Source organism: Chenopodium album, chromosome 26 (genome assembly GCF_948465745.1).
Source record: "Chenopodium album chromosome 26, dcCheAlbu1.1, whole genome shotgun sequence".
Taxonomy (NCBI): Eukaryota; Viridiplantae; Streptophyta; class Magnoliopsida; order Caryophyllales; family Amaranthaceae; genus Chenopodium; species Chenopodium album.
Window position 1 is genome coordinate 667,128 of NC_137859.1, and position 15,953 is coordinate 683,080.

The 15,953-nt window shown below is 34.1% G+C and overlaps 2 protein-coding genes across 2 annotated transcripts; one reads left to right on the forward strand and one right to left on the reverse strand.

Annotated features, from left to right (window-relative positions):
- Positions 1 to 1,583: 1,583 nt before the first annotated feature.
- LOC145617525 (proteinaceous RNase P 2-like) lies at positions 1,584 to 8,954 on the forward strand. Its single transcript, XM_081672233.1, has 6 exons — positions 1,584 to 2,902; positions 3,411 to 3,512; positions 3,641 to 3,813; positions 4,229 to 4,349; positions 5,185 to 5,253; positions 8,450 to 8,954. Exons 1-6 carry the CDS (start codon positions 2,015 to 2,017, stop codon positions 8,696 to 8,698), a joined length of 1,602 nt encoding a protein of 533 aa, XP_081528359.1. The 5' UTR covers positions 1,584 to 2,014; the 3' UTR covers positions 8,699 to 8,954.
- Positions 8,955 to 9,465: 511 nt separating this feature from the next.
- On the reverse strand, positions 9,466 to 15,531 carry LOC145618267 (alcohol-forming fatty acyl-CoA reductase-like). Its single transcript, XM_081673043.1, has 10 exons — positions 15,403 to 15,531; positions 15,050 to 15,153; positions 13,292 to 13,494; positions 12,724 to 12,824; positions 12,245 to 12,437; positions 10,935 to 11,096; positions 10,734 to 10,815; positions 10,277 to 10,546; positions 9,953 to 10,080; positions 9,466 to 9,779 (listed from the first exon to the last, which is right to left on the reverse strand). The coding sequence occupies exons 1-10, from the start codon at positions 15,479 to 15,481 to the stop codon at positions 9,626 to 9,628; spliced, it is 1,476 nt and encodes a 491-aa protein (XP_081529169.1). The 5' UTR covers positions 15,482 to 15,531; the 3' UTR covers positions 9,466 to 9,625.
- Between the last annotated feature and the right edge of the window lie 422 nt (positions 15,532 to 15,953).

Genomic DNA, 15,953 nt, shown 5'->3' on the forward strand with positions numbered 1-15,953 from the left:
GCATGCATTATCATCCTTTTCCAAGCTACTAAGCTAGCATCATTAATTTGCATGCGTGATTGTGTGAATACTAGCTCTACGATAAATAATGATAGTCATTATACATAATTATTAATTATGGAAAATAACGTTAAGCATCCTATATACAAGTAGTATATAATCACGTTTTAATTTGAGGTTTATTATTACTGCACGTAATTAAGACTACTCATCTATTTTATCATTAAGTCATTCTTCTTCTTTTTTTTTTTTATTTTTTTTATTTTTTTCTTTTTTTTATTTTTTTTATTTTTTATTATTAATCTTTGGTAGCTTAGGTTGAGTGGATCATTTTGATAACTTTGCAGTGTCATTTACATGTCAAGCAACAATGTTTGTATCATATTTTTGTGGTGTTATGTTAGACTGGTGTGACAGTGCCGACTGTTGTAGCGTTTGGACTTTGGAGTGTGCATGCAAAATGTAGCTTCTTTAAATTCCTAAATAAAATGTTTACTTTCTATGATCCTATCCACTTATTGATGAAACTTTTGACTAATTTAGTCTTGGCTAACTCATACTTCCTCTTTTTTTTTTTTTTTTTTTTTTTTTAGACACATTTTTATTATCACGCTTGCCAACATATGTTTTTAACGCTTAATAACTTCAATTATAAACATTATAAAATTATAAAAAGTGGATATTAATAAAATATACATACAGACGATTCAAACAAGATCCCACATGAATATGTTTTATCGTATCCATAAACCACAAAAGCGAGTCAATGCGTGTTGTGTGAATAGTGTAAAAGTCAAACGGTGTTACAAAAAAAAAAAAAATGGAGGAAGTACTTTATATGATCCTAAATGGGGTTTGGAAATTACAATTGACACCCACCATCAAGGAAGGAGGCCCAAAAACAACAATGGCTTTTCTATAAGGCTTAGTACGAGTCAAGTTTATGAAATTTGGACATACAAAGATCCTCTCCATGGGCCATAACTACCACTCACACTGGTGCACCCCTCTCTCTCCGGCAGTGCTAGTTTAGTTCTACTGTAATTTTTTTTTTCTACTAAGGTAGGGTGTGTCAAAAGATAGTGATATTAAAAGAATGTCTAAATCATCAAAAAAAAAAAAAATAACCTTCAGAGTTTGCTTCGATCCCAAGATCTCTTAAAGCTGGGACTCTGGGAGGATACTCATTAGTTGAACGGATGAACTAAATGTGTAAAAATTCTCAGATTTTAAAAACATCCATTGTACGGAATACTAAACTTTAGAAAAAAAAAAATCGAATATGACAATTAAGATTTGATTGGAGGATGAAAATTAAGTTGTTTATATATTAAAAAAAAAAAAAAAATCTTACATATAATTGATACCAAATTAATGTGACACGTAAACTTATGGCCTAAGTTGTTTAAAAAAAACAAGCCCTCTGTATTAAGAGCCCAAATCATCGTCATTAGATATCTATGGGTTGAATCATACTTGTGTGTAACATTGTAATATCACAAACATATACGGGTCAGCGTACAAACCCGACCCATAACAATTTGTATCAGTATACGGGTCAGCGTTCTCTCACGCTCACTTCACTCCTCCAGTCTTCTTCTTCTTCTTCTTCTTCTTCTTCTTCTTCTCCTCTCTCTCTCTCCTTCATACTCTGTTCTTGGATGAATATTACACCATTTTTACTACTCCTACTTTCTTCCTTTTGCTCTTTATTCCATTTCTTTCTTACGGCTATAATTTTACCTAATTTTGACGCGATTTCTCTTTCTATCTTCCATTGAAGCAGCTTCTCAGGTAAGGTGTTGATTCCTTTCGTATTAATCGAATTTCAATTTCAGAATCTAGGGTTTATCGTTAATTTTATTGTTAGTAGGCTCATATTAGCAATTACCCCTAATTTCTCAAAACCCTACAAAGCTTCATCAATGGAGGTTTAACATTCCTTTTAGCCCTCCCTATTTTCGCCCCACCCACTCAAAAAAAAACCCTCTTTTCTTTTTAGTTCTTCCCAACAATGAAGAAGAAACGAACCCCTGAAACCCAACTACAATACGAACTGGGTACTTGTTCCAAGCAAAACGATCTCAAAAAAGCAATTTCTCTTTACGATTCAGCTTTATCCCAAAACCTCCGTCTTTCTCATCATCACTTTAATTCAATCCTACATCTTTGTTCTTCCCCTGAATCTCTCTCCTCTCCCAACAAATCATTTGCTCTTGAAAATGGGTTTCGGGTTTTCGAGCATATGCAATCCAATAAAATCCCACCAACTGAGGCTACGATTACCCAGGTTGCACGCCTTGCGGCTGCCAAAAATGACCCAGATTATGCATTTGAGCTGATTAAAAGTGCAAGGGATAAAGGGGTTTTGCCGCGGTTGAGGACTTATGGTCCTGCATTGTTGAACTACTGTGAGAATTTGAGGGTTGAAGAAGCTTATGGTGTGGAGGACCATATGAAGGGTAATGGGGTGAAGTTAGAAGAGGGAGAATTGAGTGCCCTTTTAAGGGTTAGTGCTGAAGTTGGGAGAGAGGAGAAGGTTTATGAGTATTTGAGTAAGTTGAGGGGGGTGGTGAGGGGTGTGAGTGAGGAGACTGCTGGGGTTGTGGAGAAGTGGTTTCAAGGGGCAAAGGCGGCAGAGGTTGGTGATGAGGAGTGGGATGTTGGGAAGGTGAGGGAAGTGAGGGAGAGGTGTGGGGGTGGGTGGCATGGGATGGGGTGGTTAGGGAAGGGACCTTGGGAGGTGAAAAGGGTTAAGATTGGTGATAATGGGGGATGTTGTGGGTGTGGGGAGCGGTTGGTTTGTGTCGATATCGATTGTGGTGAGACCGAGAGGTTTGCGCAATCAATTGCTGGTTTGGCTATGGAGAGGGAAATCAAGTCTGATTTTAAGAGTTTTATGGTAAGTGTTATGTTTGCTTTGTTGGATTTAATTGAGTGATTGTGATTGTAGGTACATTATATTTGATTTTTTTTTTTCTTCTTCTTTGAGTTAGCATTTGTTTAGCTTGATTTCTTGATTTTGTTCTGCTTTCAAACATTCTAATAACACTACTAGAGTAGATTAAAACATTTTTTAATCTGGGTGCTAAGATTTGTTGACTTTTTAAAATTTTGTGGGAGGAAAAGACTGTAGTGCTTTGAACAATCTAATGGAGGCTATGACTGTAAAATATATATGGAGAAAGAATTTATATATGCAAGAACCGTATAAGTATATTATGTTTAGCTACTTTATCATTTTTACTAGCTAAAGATAAAGAACCATGATGGAGAACTGGATATACTATTGCTGAAATGTCTGATGGAAATACTTAGTGGGAGATAGCTTAAGCTATTGTAGTTCACAGTACTAAGCGTCGTGTTATTATTCTGTTCTTAGAGCTCATGTTGCTCGTCTGTTGCTGCAGGAGTGGATTGAAAGCCATTCAGGTTATGAGGCTATAGTAGATGGAGCAAATATTGGGCTCTACCAGCAAAACTTTTCGGAGGGAGGGTTCAGTATCGCACAGGTGAAACATTTCTATTTGCTTTCTGTATTTCTGTTTCCGTACTTTTGTTGTTGGCATCACTTATCTATGTAACACAACTAATTTTAATTCATTACTTTGCTTTCGTCATGGAAATTGTAATAGAGCAGCTTGAAGCTGTAGTAACGGAATTGTATACTAGGAATAAAAGGTGGCCTTTGGTTGTCTTGCACAAGAAACGTCTACGAGCATTCCAGGAGAACCCTTCCAGTCAAAAGCTGCTTGAGGAATGGCTGTCTCAAGGCATACTCTATGCTACACCTAGTGGATCAAATGATGATTGGTGAGGATTTCCATTCCTTTTTTGCATGGGCATTTCACGTCATTGTTGTTCTATTGTAACGAGACAGTTGGTTGATTTCTATATTTTTTTGTTATTAGATTGGGTCCTCGATTTAAATTTTCATGAGTTGCGAAGTATTTTTTAAAATTTTTTTTTTAATAGGCTAGCGCTTTAAGTATAATTATTTAAACGTGCTGTTTGTAAACAGTGTAAGATCTTTATATCTGACTTTTGTCTGATAACACCTTGATTCAACCGGATTGAGTCCCAATTTTATCAAATTTCATCTGGCAATACTTATTTCCAAATTCCTTTGTTTGGCTAGATGATCCTTTTGTATTATTATATAAAATATCTTTTTTTTTTTTTAATCTCTCTTGCTACACTACTAAAATTTTCATTTAAATGTGTTCAGGTATTGGCTCTATGCTGCTGTGAAGATGAAGTGCTTGCTTGTCACAAATGATGAAATGCGTGATCATATTTTTGAACTCCTTGGGAGCAGCTTTTTTCTGCAGTGGAAAGAACGGCATCAAGTATGTACTCGTTTCTTTAGTAGTTGAGTGACAAGTTTCCCATGATGGGCATATTGGCTATACTGAGACTGCTGATTTCTGAGATAGGTTAGAAACGTTAGATCAGTTTTTGTGATTTGTGGTGAATATTTTTGTTTTACTCCAATTTATGGCAATAATTAATGCATGCATGAACTGATCTATTTGTGAACTGATTATTTGAGGAAATTATGGTTAGCTTAGGCGTCAATTGGTTAGATTTGTGGAGTTGGAAGTTTCAATCCCCGGAGTTTGTATGTTGTAACATTCATAAAGTATCATTTCTCCTATTGGTGGGAAGTTAGATGTTATTTCCAACTAAACCACTGCCTAACACATGAAGATGATGTTGTGGGGAGGAAAGAAAGGGAGGGCAAGGAATTACGGGAATATAGTACGTACCTCATGAGGAATTCGGTTTGATGTGGTATCATTATCATTATATTGCTTCATTGAACCATAGTGATTTGTTGTATTGGTGGTAGAATTCTATTTGCTGCATTATAGATTTATAGTATAGCCTTAAGAAATGACTATATTTTAACATTTGGAAAGAGAACATGTTAATTGTACTAGTCCTGGAAAGAGAACATGTTAATTGTACTAGTCCATGTGTGTTTGTTTGTTGACTTGTTTCTTATTATGTGCAAACTTTGTGCTTCTTCAACTCTGTTACTATATTGTACTAGTCCATGAGTGTGTGTCCGTCGACTTGTTTCTTATTATGTGCAAACTTTGTGCTTCTTCAAATTTCTTACTATCATTTATAGAATTTCAATTTTCACCTCTTTAATAAGCCTATTATTTGATTTTGTAGGTCCATTATACGTTTGTGAAAGGAGTTCCCAACCTTAAAATGCCTCCAACATACTCTATTCTTATTCAGGTATTTGTTTGAATCTTGGTCTTATCTCTTTTTAGGTCATCTCCAATTTTCATAATACTTTTTTTTTTCTTTAACCTTCGTGTCTTATTTGGCATGAGTAAATAGCTGGATTTAGGAATAGTAGGGTTAGCATGAAGTTATTGTCGACTGTTGGTATGTGAAATGGGAATATATATGGGTCACTTTAAAGTCTCTAGTGGTTGGTTTTTACTCAAGGAAGAAACATATATGTGTGCTTTGAGTAAATTGGTATTAGAGTATATAAGTCACACCTAATGACTAATTAGACTGGCCCTCCTAGAAAGCTGCCTTATTGAGGGTACTCTGTTTCCATACCAAATTTAAGAACATCTTCGAGGAGTAGTTAAGTCAATTATGATTGACTGTGCTTTTTGGAAACTGTAATGTGTTAGGGCACTTTAGTCATGCTATTTTTCAGGTAGGACATCTTATAAGACGAGTGGGTGGGATGTCCTTGACCCAAATCAGCTCCCTACGGAACCAGATAGGTCTAGAATAGGTTGTCCTAATCCTCTCACAACAGGAAAAGGTGATAAATATATTGCATGTGACCAACCTTAAAGTGCTGGTCCTCAAATTGTTGTTGGACCATTAGCTAGAGTTTAGGCTGATAATGGATCGAGTCCTGCTGACATGGGAACTGCAAAAGGTAATGAAATTGGGCGTGCTAGAGAGGATTTTATATGGCTTGGTGTCAAATCTTGTTTGCCATGCTCGATGGCTCGATGCATACTGATGGGAAAAGGGCTAGAGACTGAACTGTAAGAACTTCTTATTTTTGGAGTTTTCTCATTTTACATACTCCGTAGCTGTTTCAAAGGTTTATACTTCTGTGAGCTATGTTTTGGTGACTACTCTCGTGTTGGAGACTCAGGGTTATCTGTTAAATGTCGCCCATTTGTCTTGGTCAGCTATAAACCTTATAGCTAGAGTTTTAAATCATGATTTAATTGTGGATCTATTCTAGCAGACATTGTGGATGCTTTGTGCAGTGGCCTTGTTGGCCTATTATTACAGGCATGAAAGCTACTTTTGTTTTTTTTAAAGATTATAGCCAAACTTCTATTTTCTGGCTTTAATCTTGTTTTTTGGGAAGGTCAAAAGAATCTGAGTATGTTTGGTACTTTGGTTCACCATCAAAAAGGTTAAGGGATTTGAAAGGAAATAGAAGGAGGAGCACAATCACATCAAACCCATTTTATTAGTCACTGGTCAATTGGTCATCCTTTTTTAACCTACCCTTGTTTTATCCTAGTTCCCCTTTTCCTCCATCTCCTTTTTTTGACCATCCTCTTTGATCAGTATGATCACTTCATCAGTCACTCCAAAATTCCCTCCCTTTTCATTATTTATGATTACTGTTAAATTGAAAAATACCTATGTAACCAAATAGTGGAAAAAATATAAAGTTTTTTATATATTAAAAGCATCAAACTCCAACCTTTCCATCTATGTATGTGATAGCTGTGAGTTGCAACCAAGATGTAATGAGATTTCGGTTTTTTCAATAGCCATCAGATCAATAAATGATTTGCTTCTACGTGTGATGCATTTAACGGTCATATGAGCCAGTTTGCAGTGACTTCCCATGCCATAGCTTTTGAATTAGTGTAATAGAAGATATCATTCCATTTTGATCATATTCATATTCTTGTATTAAGTTTAAATTAAAGAGCCTAGTTTCTGTTTTATATCCCTGATTCAAGCCTCTCAAGAAGACATCATTTTGAAATTGAAAAGGGGGCAATTGATTATGCATAAAGATGCTTTGTGTTATTATCTACCTTAACTTTATGCAGGATTATGGATTTTGCAGTGTTCTGAGTAAACAATATGCTTTGGGTATATGGTGCTTTGTGTCTATGGAGGCCTTAATGGAGAAAGTCTTTTTTTGTTTATTGAATTTTTATTATCCATCCGTGGTTGGTGTGGATACTCGTGAGGCTAAGGTAATAGTTGGTGATTGTGGATTTAGAGGTAGGAGATAGAATGGAAGAGGGGTCCATGGATGAACCAGATTTTAAATATGAGTAGATGGTTAACCTCTGTTAAATCTTCTTTTGATGACTGAGCTGTTAAAAGGATAAAGTTATTGATTAGTTAAGAAGTGAAGCTTTCCTCATAGAAGTGAACTATTATCTTTGATGTTATTGGCCCCTTGGTGATCTGGTTGTGCAGCTTGTGCTTTTTTACTCCCATATATAGTGACATGTTATATGTGGCTGAGTTGTCACTGAGTCTTCATCTTTGTTTATAGCCATCTAGGTATTATAGACTTGTTCATAATATCTACTTTAGTTTCAATTTGTTTCTGGAAACCTGGTGAGAGACTTTAATTGGTGAGTGCCCCCCACCTTGAAATGGGGATATAATGTATTAGATGGGTTGTAAGCACTTTTGTCACTCGTAACCCTTATGTCTATTTCCATTTTATCTTCACATAATCTGTCACTTGTAATTTAAAAGTGAAACAACCTTGTTTAGATATCTAAAAGTCTGTAATGCCAAATGGAAAATGCAAACGACTTGTACCTGGGTTTTAGGAGGCTTTTAGCCTAAGGCTTTAGTTCATTTTGTGTGCATATATGGAGATTTAGTAGTGTTGGATAACATAATTTCAAAAAAGTTTTGGCTCTTCCTATATGGGGACACTTGGTGTTTGAGGGTTATCTTTACGTGCTCTTTATGAAGGCTATAAATGTCATGTAAATTCAATCGATGTCAGAGCTCAAAGATTATTTAGAGCTAGAGGTCAATCCCATAAGATGCCATTTTAAGGGAACCCATCAGTGATACCAAAGTTATAACATCTGGGGTAAGTTTTGGAGAGTGATGGGAACTAAGCTATCACCTGCTGTATGGGATATGTGTTCCTAGTTTTAATTTCATTTAAAGATCATCTTAATCTAACTTGAATAACTAAAATTGTCCATGAATGTGATTATTAGCCTTAGCATGAATTTGGTACGACTTCTTGCCAACTTCTGAGAGAATATTACGCAGTTGCTTTCACCTGCTTTCTGTCATTTTTGTGAATACGGGGTAATCATTATATTGTGATATAGTCTTTGCATTGGTTGTGCACCTGCACTGTATTATTTTACACCTTTTAATTGGATCATGTAATTAATTGCTCAAATTGCTTATAGATTTTTGGTTCATATCTTTTTTGCAGGAATCAGAGAATGGATCTTGGCATATCCCAATAGCTAGTGAAAACACCAACGAGTTCTCAAGAAGTTGGCTTTGCATCACTAGGCCGAGTAGTTTTAGCAACTCTTCCAATTCGGGTGAGTCAATGCATGTTACATCAAAAAATTGCAGCAACAGAGGCCAAGTTTCTCATCACAGTTCTGGAAATGGGGTTTCATCTCTGACTGGTAAAAGGAAGGAGAGAGATCCATCTCCTTCCGGACTGCATTAGTTCATCAGTAACTATTTATTTTATTTTTACTCCATTGCACGGCTCCTTTTGCTTCTCCATGGCTATGAAATAGATCATTACCCACAATTTACAGCCACCTAAAGTATGCACGATATATCTTTTTTTGACTTGACTGTAACAATTTTTTGAAGAGGGAAACTTTCAGGCAGGCCATTATTTGTCAGACTGTTGAAATTCGCTTGTACTTATTTGGTGGTATATCATAAGTTAAATGACATTTTATAATTAACAGGTATGTTATTAAGCCTTTGAGGCCCTTGACTGCAAGGGTCTGCAACTATACAATGCTAGAGTAGTAGGGGTAAGATGATTTTTTTTTTTTTTTTTTTTTCTTATTTGATTTATGAAATCTAAAGCTAGATTACCTGTTAACATATCTACACTCTTTATGTTATATCATACTGTCACCATAAACGAGTTTATGTTATTGATTAACCATTAGTCATTAAAATTACAATATTGCACAATTCTGTTGCAAAGAGAAGCTTGAATTTATTATTGTCTGAAAATTGTATGCAAAATTGATTCCTTCATGTATCAAATAATAATGATAATATTGACATTGTCACAATATATAGGTAAATGGTCAAAATAATTCATAGGTACCCTTTTTTCGAGGGCAGAAGATACAATAGATATATAGCTTTTTAATTTTAATAATAATGTCATAATGATCCAAAAGATAGGTGAATTACTTCCAAATCTCCAGGACTCACCAATTACATAATGTACGGCATAGTAACTTGATTACAGCCCCAACTATAGTAAGCACATAATTAATAAACATATTGCAAATTGTGTAACAAATAAATTTAATGAACTTTTCTTTGTTTTAAACACTTGGACCGACTTTGTTCCTCTGCTTAATTATTGCTAATGAAGCTGCTGCTGCTGTTGCGAGTAGTTTCACTTGAAGACGTACTTTACTAAACAAGGAAGATGAGTGTTCATGAAGTAGTCTTCCCAGTTAACAGCTTTAGGATCAAAGTAGAATACATCTGTTTCCAATCCTCTATCTTTTGCTGCCATCCTTAACTTCTCAGTGTTGCTGTCATCGTATCTGCAACATATTTTCATACTCTGTAAGACATTTTTTTAGAAACAGTTTTGTTATAATACTGCCTCATCGTGAATTTTTGTTGTCACATAACTAGTTGATTTACACTACCAGTGTGACGATTAATTCTGGATTGAGGGAGTATAATTCTAAAAAATTGTTTCAGCATAACTTACAAGCCCTTGAAGAACAAATATGGTCTGTAAATTTCTATCAGCCGCATCACATGGTTGATCTTCCTGCTCTGTTCTAGAAATGTGCCCTTAAAGGACTGACAAAACGCAATATTCGCTATTTCGAGGGCCTATTAAGAAAAAAATAATATGAAGAACATCATTCAAGCTCAATTATTATTGTAAAAGGTGACCAACATCATTGTAAACCTATGTAATTTCTGCAAGTACATGGACAACTAGCTAAGGTCCATACGTAACATGATCATATGAAGAACATTATAACGTGTTTGATCTAAACAAAGTTTTAGGAGATAAGCGCGGTACCTTCAAGGGTAGTAAGTAATTAAGAGTAAGGTATCGCTTGAAGCTAGCCATGGAGCCTAAGACCCTTACATGGCTAACTATGACTGGTTTTCCATCCTTATTAATCCATGGATGCCTCCTGAAATACTGGTAGGCTACTTCATGAAGTGTTGTCAATGACGTCGGGTTTCTTACTGATGATCCAACTTGGTATATCCTTGGATTTCCAGGTTGATTTGCATGAATCATGGCTGCTACTATGATTGAATTGGCTACCATATCAGCAGGAATCTGCACATATCAATATAATTTTCTAACAAATCATACTCTTTACACCAGATATAAGTTTTTACGTCATTATTATTCCGTATACATAATATATAATTGTATCTGAATACGTTTGTAATTGCTAAATAACTTTTTACAGTCTAAAGATTAGTACAGATTACCCATTTAGTTGTTTTTAGGGTGACCTTACCACATCAACAATCGAGTCGGGGTCGCCTACGAAGCACGGCAACCTCCCTTTACCATAAGCAACAGCTAAACTGTCAATTGTCCTGCAAATAATTTGATGCAAAAGTCAGTATTCAGTTATTAAGATAATAATAATAAAACGGAGTACTTATTGTTTTTTGTATCTAAAGACTCGGAGCATTCACTAGCATTTGCCATTTACCTAATACCTTCGACCCAACCGGGGAAGGGTTCTTTAAAAGTGCTGGTGACAATGGTAGGACGAATAATAACAACAGGAATGTCTCCTTTTTCATGCAGTAGTACCATCTCCCCTAACGCCTTTGTAAACACATAAACATTTGGCCATCCCCAATGCCTTGCCCTGATAAATTAATTTGTTAAGCACAAATTTAATTAATACGGAGTAATTTTATCCTGAGAGCATAAATTAATACTGTGTACGAGATTAATCAAAACTATATATCGTATAAAATGACTAATGTTACATTATCCATTACGAGTCTTGGTCACATCTCAATCTATAAATAGAGTTACGTTGTGGTATGATGTGAAATTACAAGGTCTATCATCAACATTAATAAATGTATGTCCTTATAGTACAACCTTCTTTCTCGTATTAATGTTTATGTCAAAGTGTCATGTTCATCTTTTTTTGGGGGGAAGAGATTTAATTTGTTATGATCTCTATGATATAGGACAATATTTATGAGTATATCTGTATATGAATACTTAAGAAAAGGATGTTACATATTGCAGAATAAATCTATCACATGCATGTTGTTTCAGTAAAATAAATAAAATTAATTAATACTATGATTGAATGAAGGATAAGACCACAATCTAAGAATGTGAAGGCAAGCAGTTGGTAGTTGGTCACTGGTCAAGAACTGATTTAAAACAGTGTAAATGAGCAATGCAAATCTAGCCTTATAAAAAAATAATAAAGGCTGAGCCAATCAATTTGAAGTTGAAGTTGAAGCTGGTTCGAATAATGTATTGTAGACATACTATAACTCTACTTGTGTTTATCATATGGACCTCGATTAATAACCAACTGAAGTGTTCTCATATCGATTCTCACCATCTGTCTTTGTGGCTCTCTAAACACTAAAAATATAAAAATAAAAAATTCATCCATTTCTTGTAGTGTCACTCTCTCACATTGCATAGTCAGTCACTCCTAGTAGCCTTAATTAGTAAAGCTAATTTCCAATGGTTCATAAGAATTCATTTATTAGGCGGCAATGAAAGTTATATATAGTATAGTAGGTACTTCCTAATTAAGAAGTGTAGATGGCGGGCCAATGACAAACTAACCTATTAAACTTAACTCTGGACATGTGTGTTGTGTAGCTATCGCATATTATAAATCAACTCCCTGTTCACGTCTTATTATATTAAAGTTAAAAATTAAATTATCTACGGAATATAACATATACGTAGGTCAAATTGTAACATTAAAACTAAAGTTATGTTTCTGTATCAAAGTTAGTCTTGACATACGAGTACCTTTCAAGACCCATGTCCCTCATAGATAACTTGATAGTGTCTGCCGTGGCTCCCTCAGCCTCAAGCTCCGCCAATCTGTTCTCAACAAGTTTTTTCTCGGCTTCGATGTCTAGCCCTGGTCTCCCGTTCAGTGTGTCTCCCATGAAGTAAGGACTCTCCTTTACTAGTCCAGCCGTTTCACCCGAAACATAAGCTGAAAATTTTCACCTCTAATATTGATTAGTACGAGTCTAATTAAGATCACTAGTTCAAATAGTGTATCAATATACATGCAATTTTTGAATTTTGGACTTAACCCCGACACATTTTAACACTTTAAGTGTCTTGTGTCCTTATATGTTACGTATGTACTAATTTTTAATACGAAGTATGAACTATGAAGTATAATTTAATTATTATGTATAAGATCAAATATGTTGATTACATAATGTGAACCCTAGAAAGTAACGATACAAGATAAACTCGATTTTTGTACTAACCAGTTGATACTTGGATGAGCACCTCCAAGTGTTTACATTTCTTAGCAAAGTCCAGTACATGCTTGGCTCCGAAAGTGTTAAGGTACAACGAAGCATCATACCTGTAACAATTTTTTCAAACATCTCAAGCATCTATCTATAGTCATCCCGTAAATAAATTAAATTTTCTAACACGAATTTTTAGCCATTTAACAAGGGTAAAATGAAGAAAAAATGTTAACATCTTCATTAATTATTACGGCCCGTTTTTAGTAATTTTGGCGATCTAGTTTATTAACCAAATGAGATAAAAACTGTCATTTACGCAATTGTTAACTACTCGTATTAAGTAGCTATCAGCAGCTAATTAGGTTACTTTATGGATAAATTAGGTTATTTAATGGATTAAGAAGTTAGACACTACTTAGGTCATTTTCATTTAAAAAAATGATCTCACTTATAATCAAGCGTATGTACTATCCCTAAGTTATATAGTACGATAATTTAAAACAAAAATTTAAATACAACTAATATAGAGTAATAATGAAGTACTAACATAATTAATTATTATATAGGTAATTAAGTGTACCTTTCATCAAAGTTGGTAGTTGCAGCTAGGTTAACAATAACATCAACATCACTCCATAATTCTTCCTTTAATTTAGATTCATTGATTGCCAAGTCTTCACAAGTTATATCACCTGGCACCACAGTCACCTTTTCTTGTATGAAGGTATTGAAGTTTGCTCCCATCTTTTGCTTCACAACTTTGAACAAGTCTTTTCCAATCACCTAATAAAACAAAAGGTATTTGTACTTAGGTCATTACATACATTGGTCTTTTCTTTTCCTATTTCATTATTTATTCTATTTTATTGACAATTTATTTGAAAATAAATAGAATGCAACACATTTTGCTAAGTCATCTATGAATTACTGTGTTTTATAGAGTGTTTGGATAATCCTAATTAAGCACACTCAGCCCCGTCTTCTAATCGTGCATATACGTTTGAAAGGTGTTACCCTTAAATTAATACTCTGTGTACAAAGTCGTAATTGCTCATGATTAAACCTTCTTTTATACACACATATAGTTATATATGATTGATGAGATAAGGTTTTATAAAATCAACTACTCCGTATATATGATACAAATTCTTTAGGTTATATCCTTAATCATACAATTTGGGATAGTGTAATAACTATTATCATACAAAATTGCATAATATATATGGATAAATTGAGTGAACAATCATGTGACTGATGTGAGTTAGTGGAAAGATTTTAGTTGCTTGCCTTATGTCATTAATTAGTTTTTGTTAAAAATTTAGTAATCAATGTGCCAAAAAAGAAATAACAATTTCTTAATATAGGGTTAGATTTTTAGGTAGGAGACTATTCATTCATACAAATAGAAAGAAAGAAAGATGTGACAAAGTTCAAACATTTCTAGACTGCAATAGCAAATCATATCAACCTAACACTTTAGTTTGCCCGAAATAACGGAAACTGATTTGGGCACACCCTAGATTGATTTTGGCACACCCCTATGTGAGAGCACAGTTTTCTATGCTCTTCTCACATAGGGGTGTGCCAAAATCAATTTAGGGTGTGCCAAAATCATTTTCCGAAATAACCACCAAATAATAACATATTTCAGGAAATTTAAAAAAAAAATATATATATATAGCATATGTAATAATTTCTTCCAATTTTACTGGTACTCAGTAGTAGTTACTGAAGCCAACTACCCTCCTGACCCAATAAGGACACCCCATTAACTAAGCAAAAGTTGGAGTATGTATACATTTTCAACGTAATAAAGTTATACAAGTAACTAATTAAGATATATTTCCTTGAATCATCGTACATTGTAGTAATTATTACAACATAAATAACATGTTATTAGCAATAACATACGAACAAAAGAGACCAATGAGCGAGGTATTGGCTAAGTGATATGCTCTAAGGACGTGTGTATAATAGGTCACGTATTCAAATCTCGCTCTCTATCATTTGTAACATTTGGAGTTCATTTGGACCAAAAAGATTTTTATTTTATTTTTCCTCTATTATAAATATGAGTTGATGAATAACATTGAGCTTCATTTTATGAATAAAAATCTAGCTAAATGAACTTTTTACGGGGAAAAAAAAAAGAATTAAGAAATTTTTAAAGCCAAAAACTTGAAAAACATTAGCTACTCACTGTCTCACTAACCTTGTTTATGTGCTAAATAGACAAAAATATTAAAATACAATAATTAGATAAAAGTAGTACAATGCTTATACTTGTATAAACTTTATATAATAAGCTAAACTTTGCATAAAAAAATATACTCCTTACCTCATTTTGCAACCTTAATGAAGCTGATTTGTTATCAGCAGCTCTTAGCAGAAGATAAACTTTCTTCACATTAGGTTGAGACCTTAGCACCTTCTCTGCAAATACTACAAACCCGAAAGAAAGACCTTTAATTACGACTAGACCCGTCAAAATTCGACTCGATACCAACAAGATGGTAAGAAAATTCCATCTAATTTCTAAACTAAGTAAAACGGTAGTTTAAAAAAAACACTTCAATTTTAAAAGAACACTTCAATTCAAGTTCATATTTAACGTTACGTGAACCAACCCGTTTGACACGTCTAAATAACGTATAATATGAATAATAATAAAGATGGGGAGCGATATCATACTCTTTGCTAGAAATCCAGCTCCACCAGTGACTAAAATGGCCTTGTTCTCCAAAAACTTCAAAATGCTTTCTAACTCCATTGTTAGAAAAATAAAAGAGAGAAAAAAGAAGAGAAGATATAAAATGGAGGAAAGAAAGAATACTACTACTAATAATAATAATAATATAGAGAGAAGAATTATTGAGAAAGGAGCGTTTTATAGGGTGAATAAGAAAAATATGTGGGTATATATATACAACATGTACTTGTGTGATAATATAGGTGATCAGAAAATAGAAAGGGGTAAAAAAGAAAAGACAAAATAATAATAAGGTAGAGTATACGCAAGTAATATTAGTGGTGGATTAATATGATAGATTGATGATTTGGTGGGCTAATTCTGTAGCAAATATTTAATTAGAGAACTTGCATTATGTTAATAATAATGAAAAGCTTAGTTAGACCCACTAATTTGCATAAAATTATCGTGAAATTCACTAACATACTTTACCCAATAGTTTGGGTAACGCGTGCATGTATGTTGTTCATATTTTGGTCAATGAGTTTTTTAT

What these genes read in the sequence shown, in the direction of transcription:
- LOC145617525 (XM_081672233.1), top strand. Translation starts at nt 2,015, where the DNA reads ATGAAGAAGAAACGAACCCCTGAAACCCAACTACAATACGAACTGGGT. An exon ending in AGTGGATCAAATGATGATTG is followed by an intron (nt 3,814 to 4,228) that starts GTGAGGATTTCC and finishes AAATGTGTTCAG; the next exon opens with GTATTGGCTCTATGCTGCTG. An exon ending in AGTGGAAAGAACGGCATCAA is followed by an intron (nt 4,350 to 5,184) that starts GTATGTACTCGT and finishes TTGATTTTGTAG; the next exon opens with GTCCATTATACGTTTGTGAA.
- LOC145618267 (XM_081673043.1), bottom strand. Translation starts at nt 15,481, where the DNA reads ATGGAGTTAGAAAGCATTTTGAAGTTTTTGGAGAACAAGGCCATTTTA. An exon ending in CATTAAGGTTGCAAAATGAG is followed by an intron (nt 13,495 to 15,049) that starts GTAAGGAGTATA and finishes TTGTTTTATTAG; the next exon opens with GTGATTGGAAAAGACTTGTT. An exon ending in CCGACTCGATTGTTGATGTG is followed by an intron (nt 10,547 to 10,733) that starts GTAAGGTCACCC and finishes TGATATGTGCAG; the next exon opens with ATTCCTGCTGATATGGTAGC.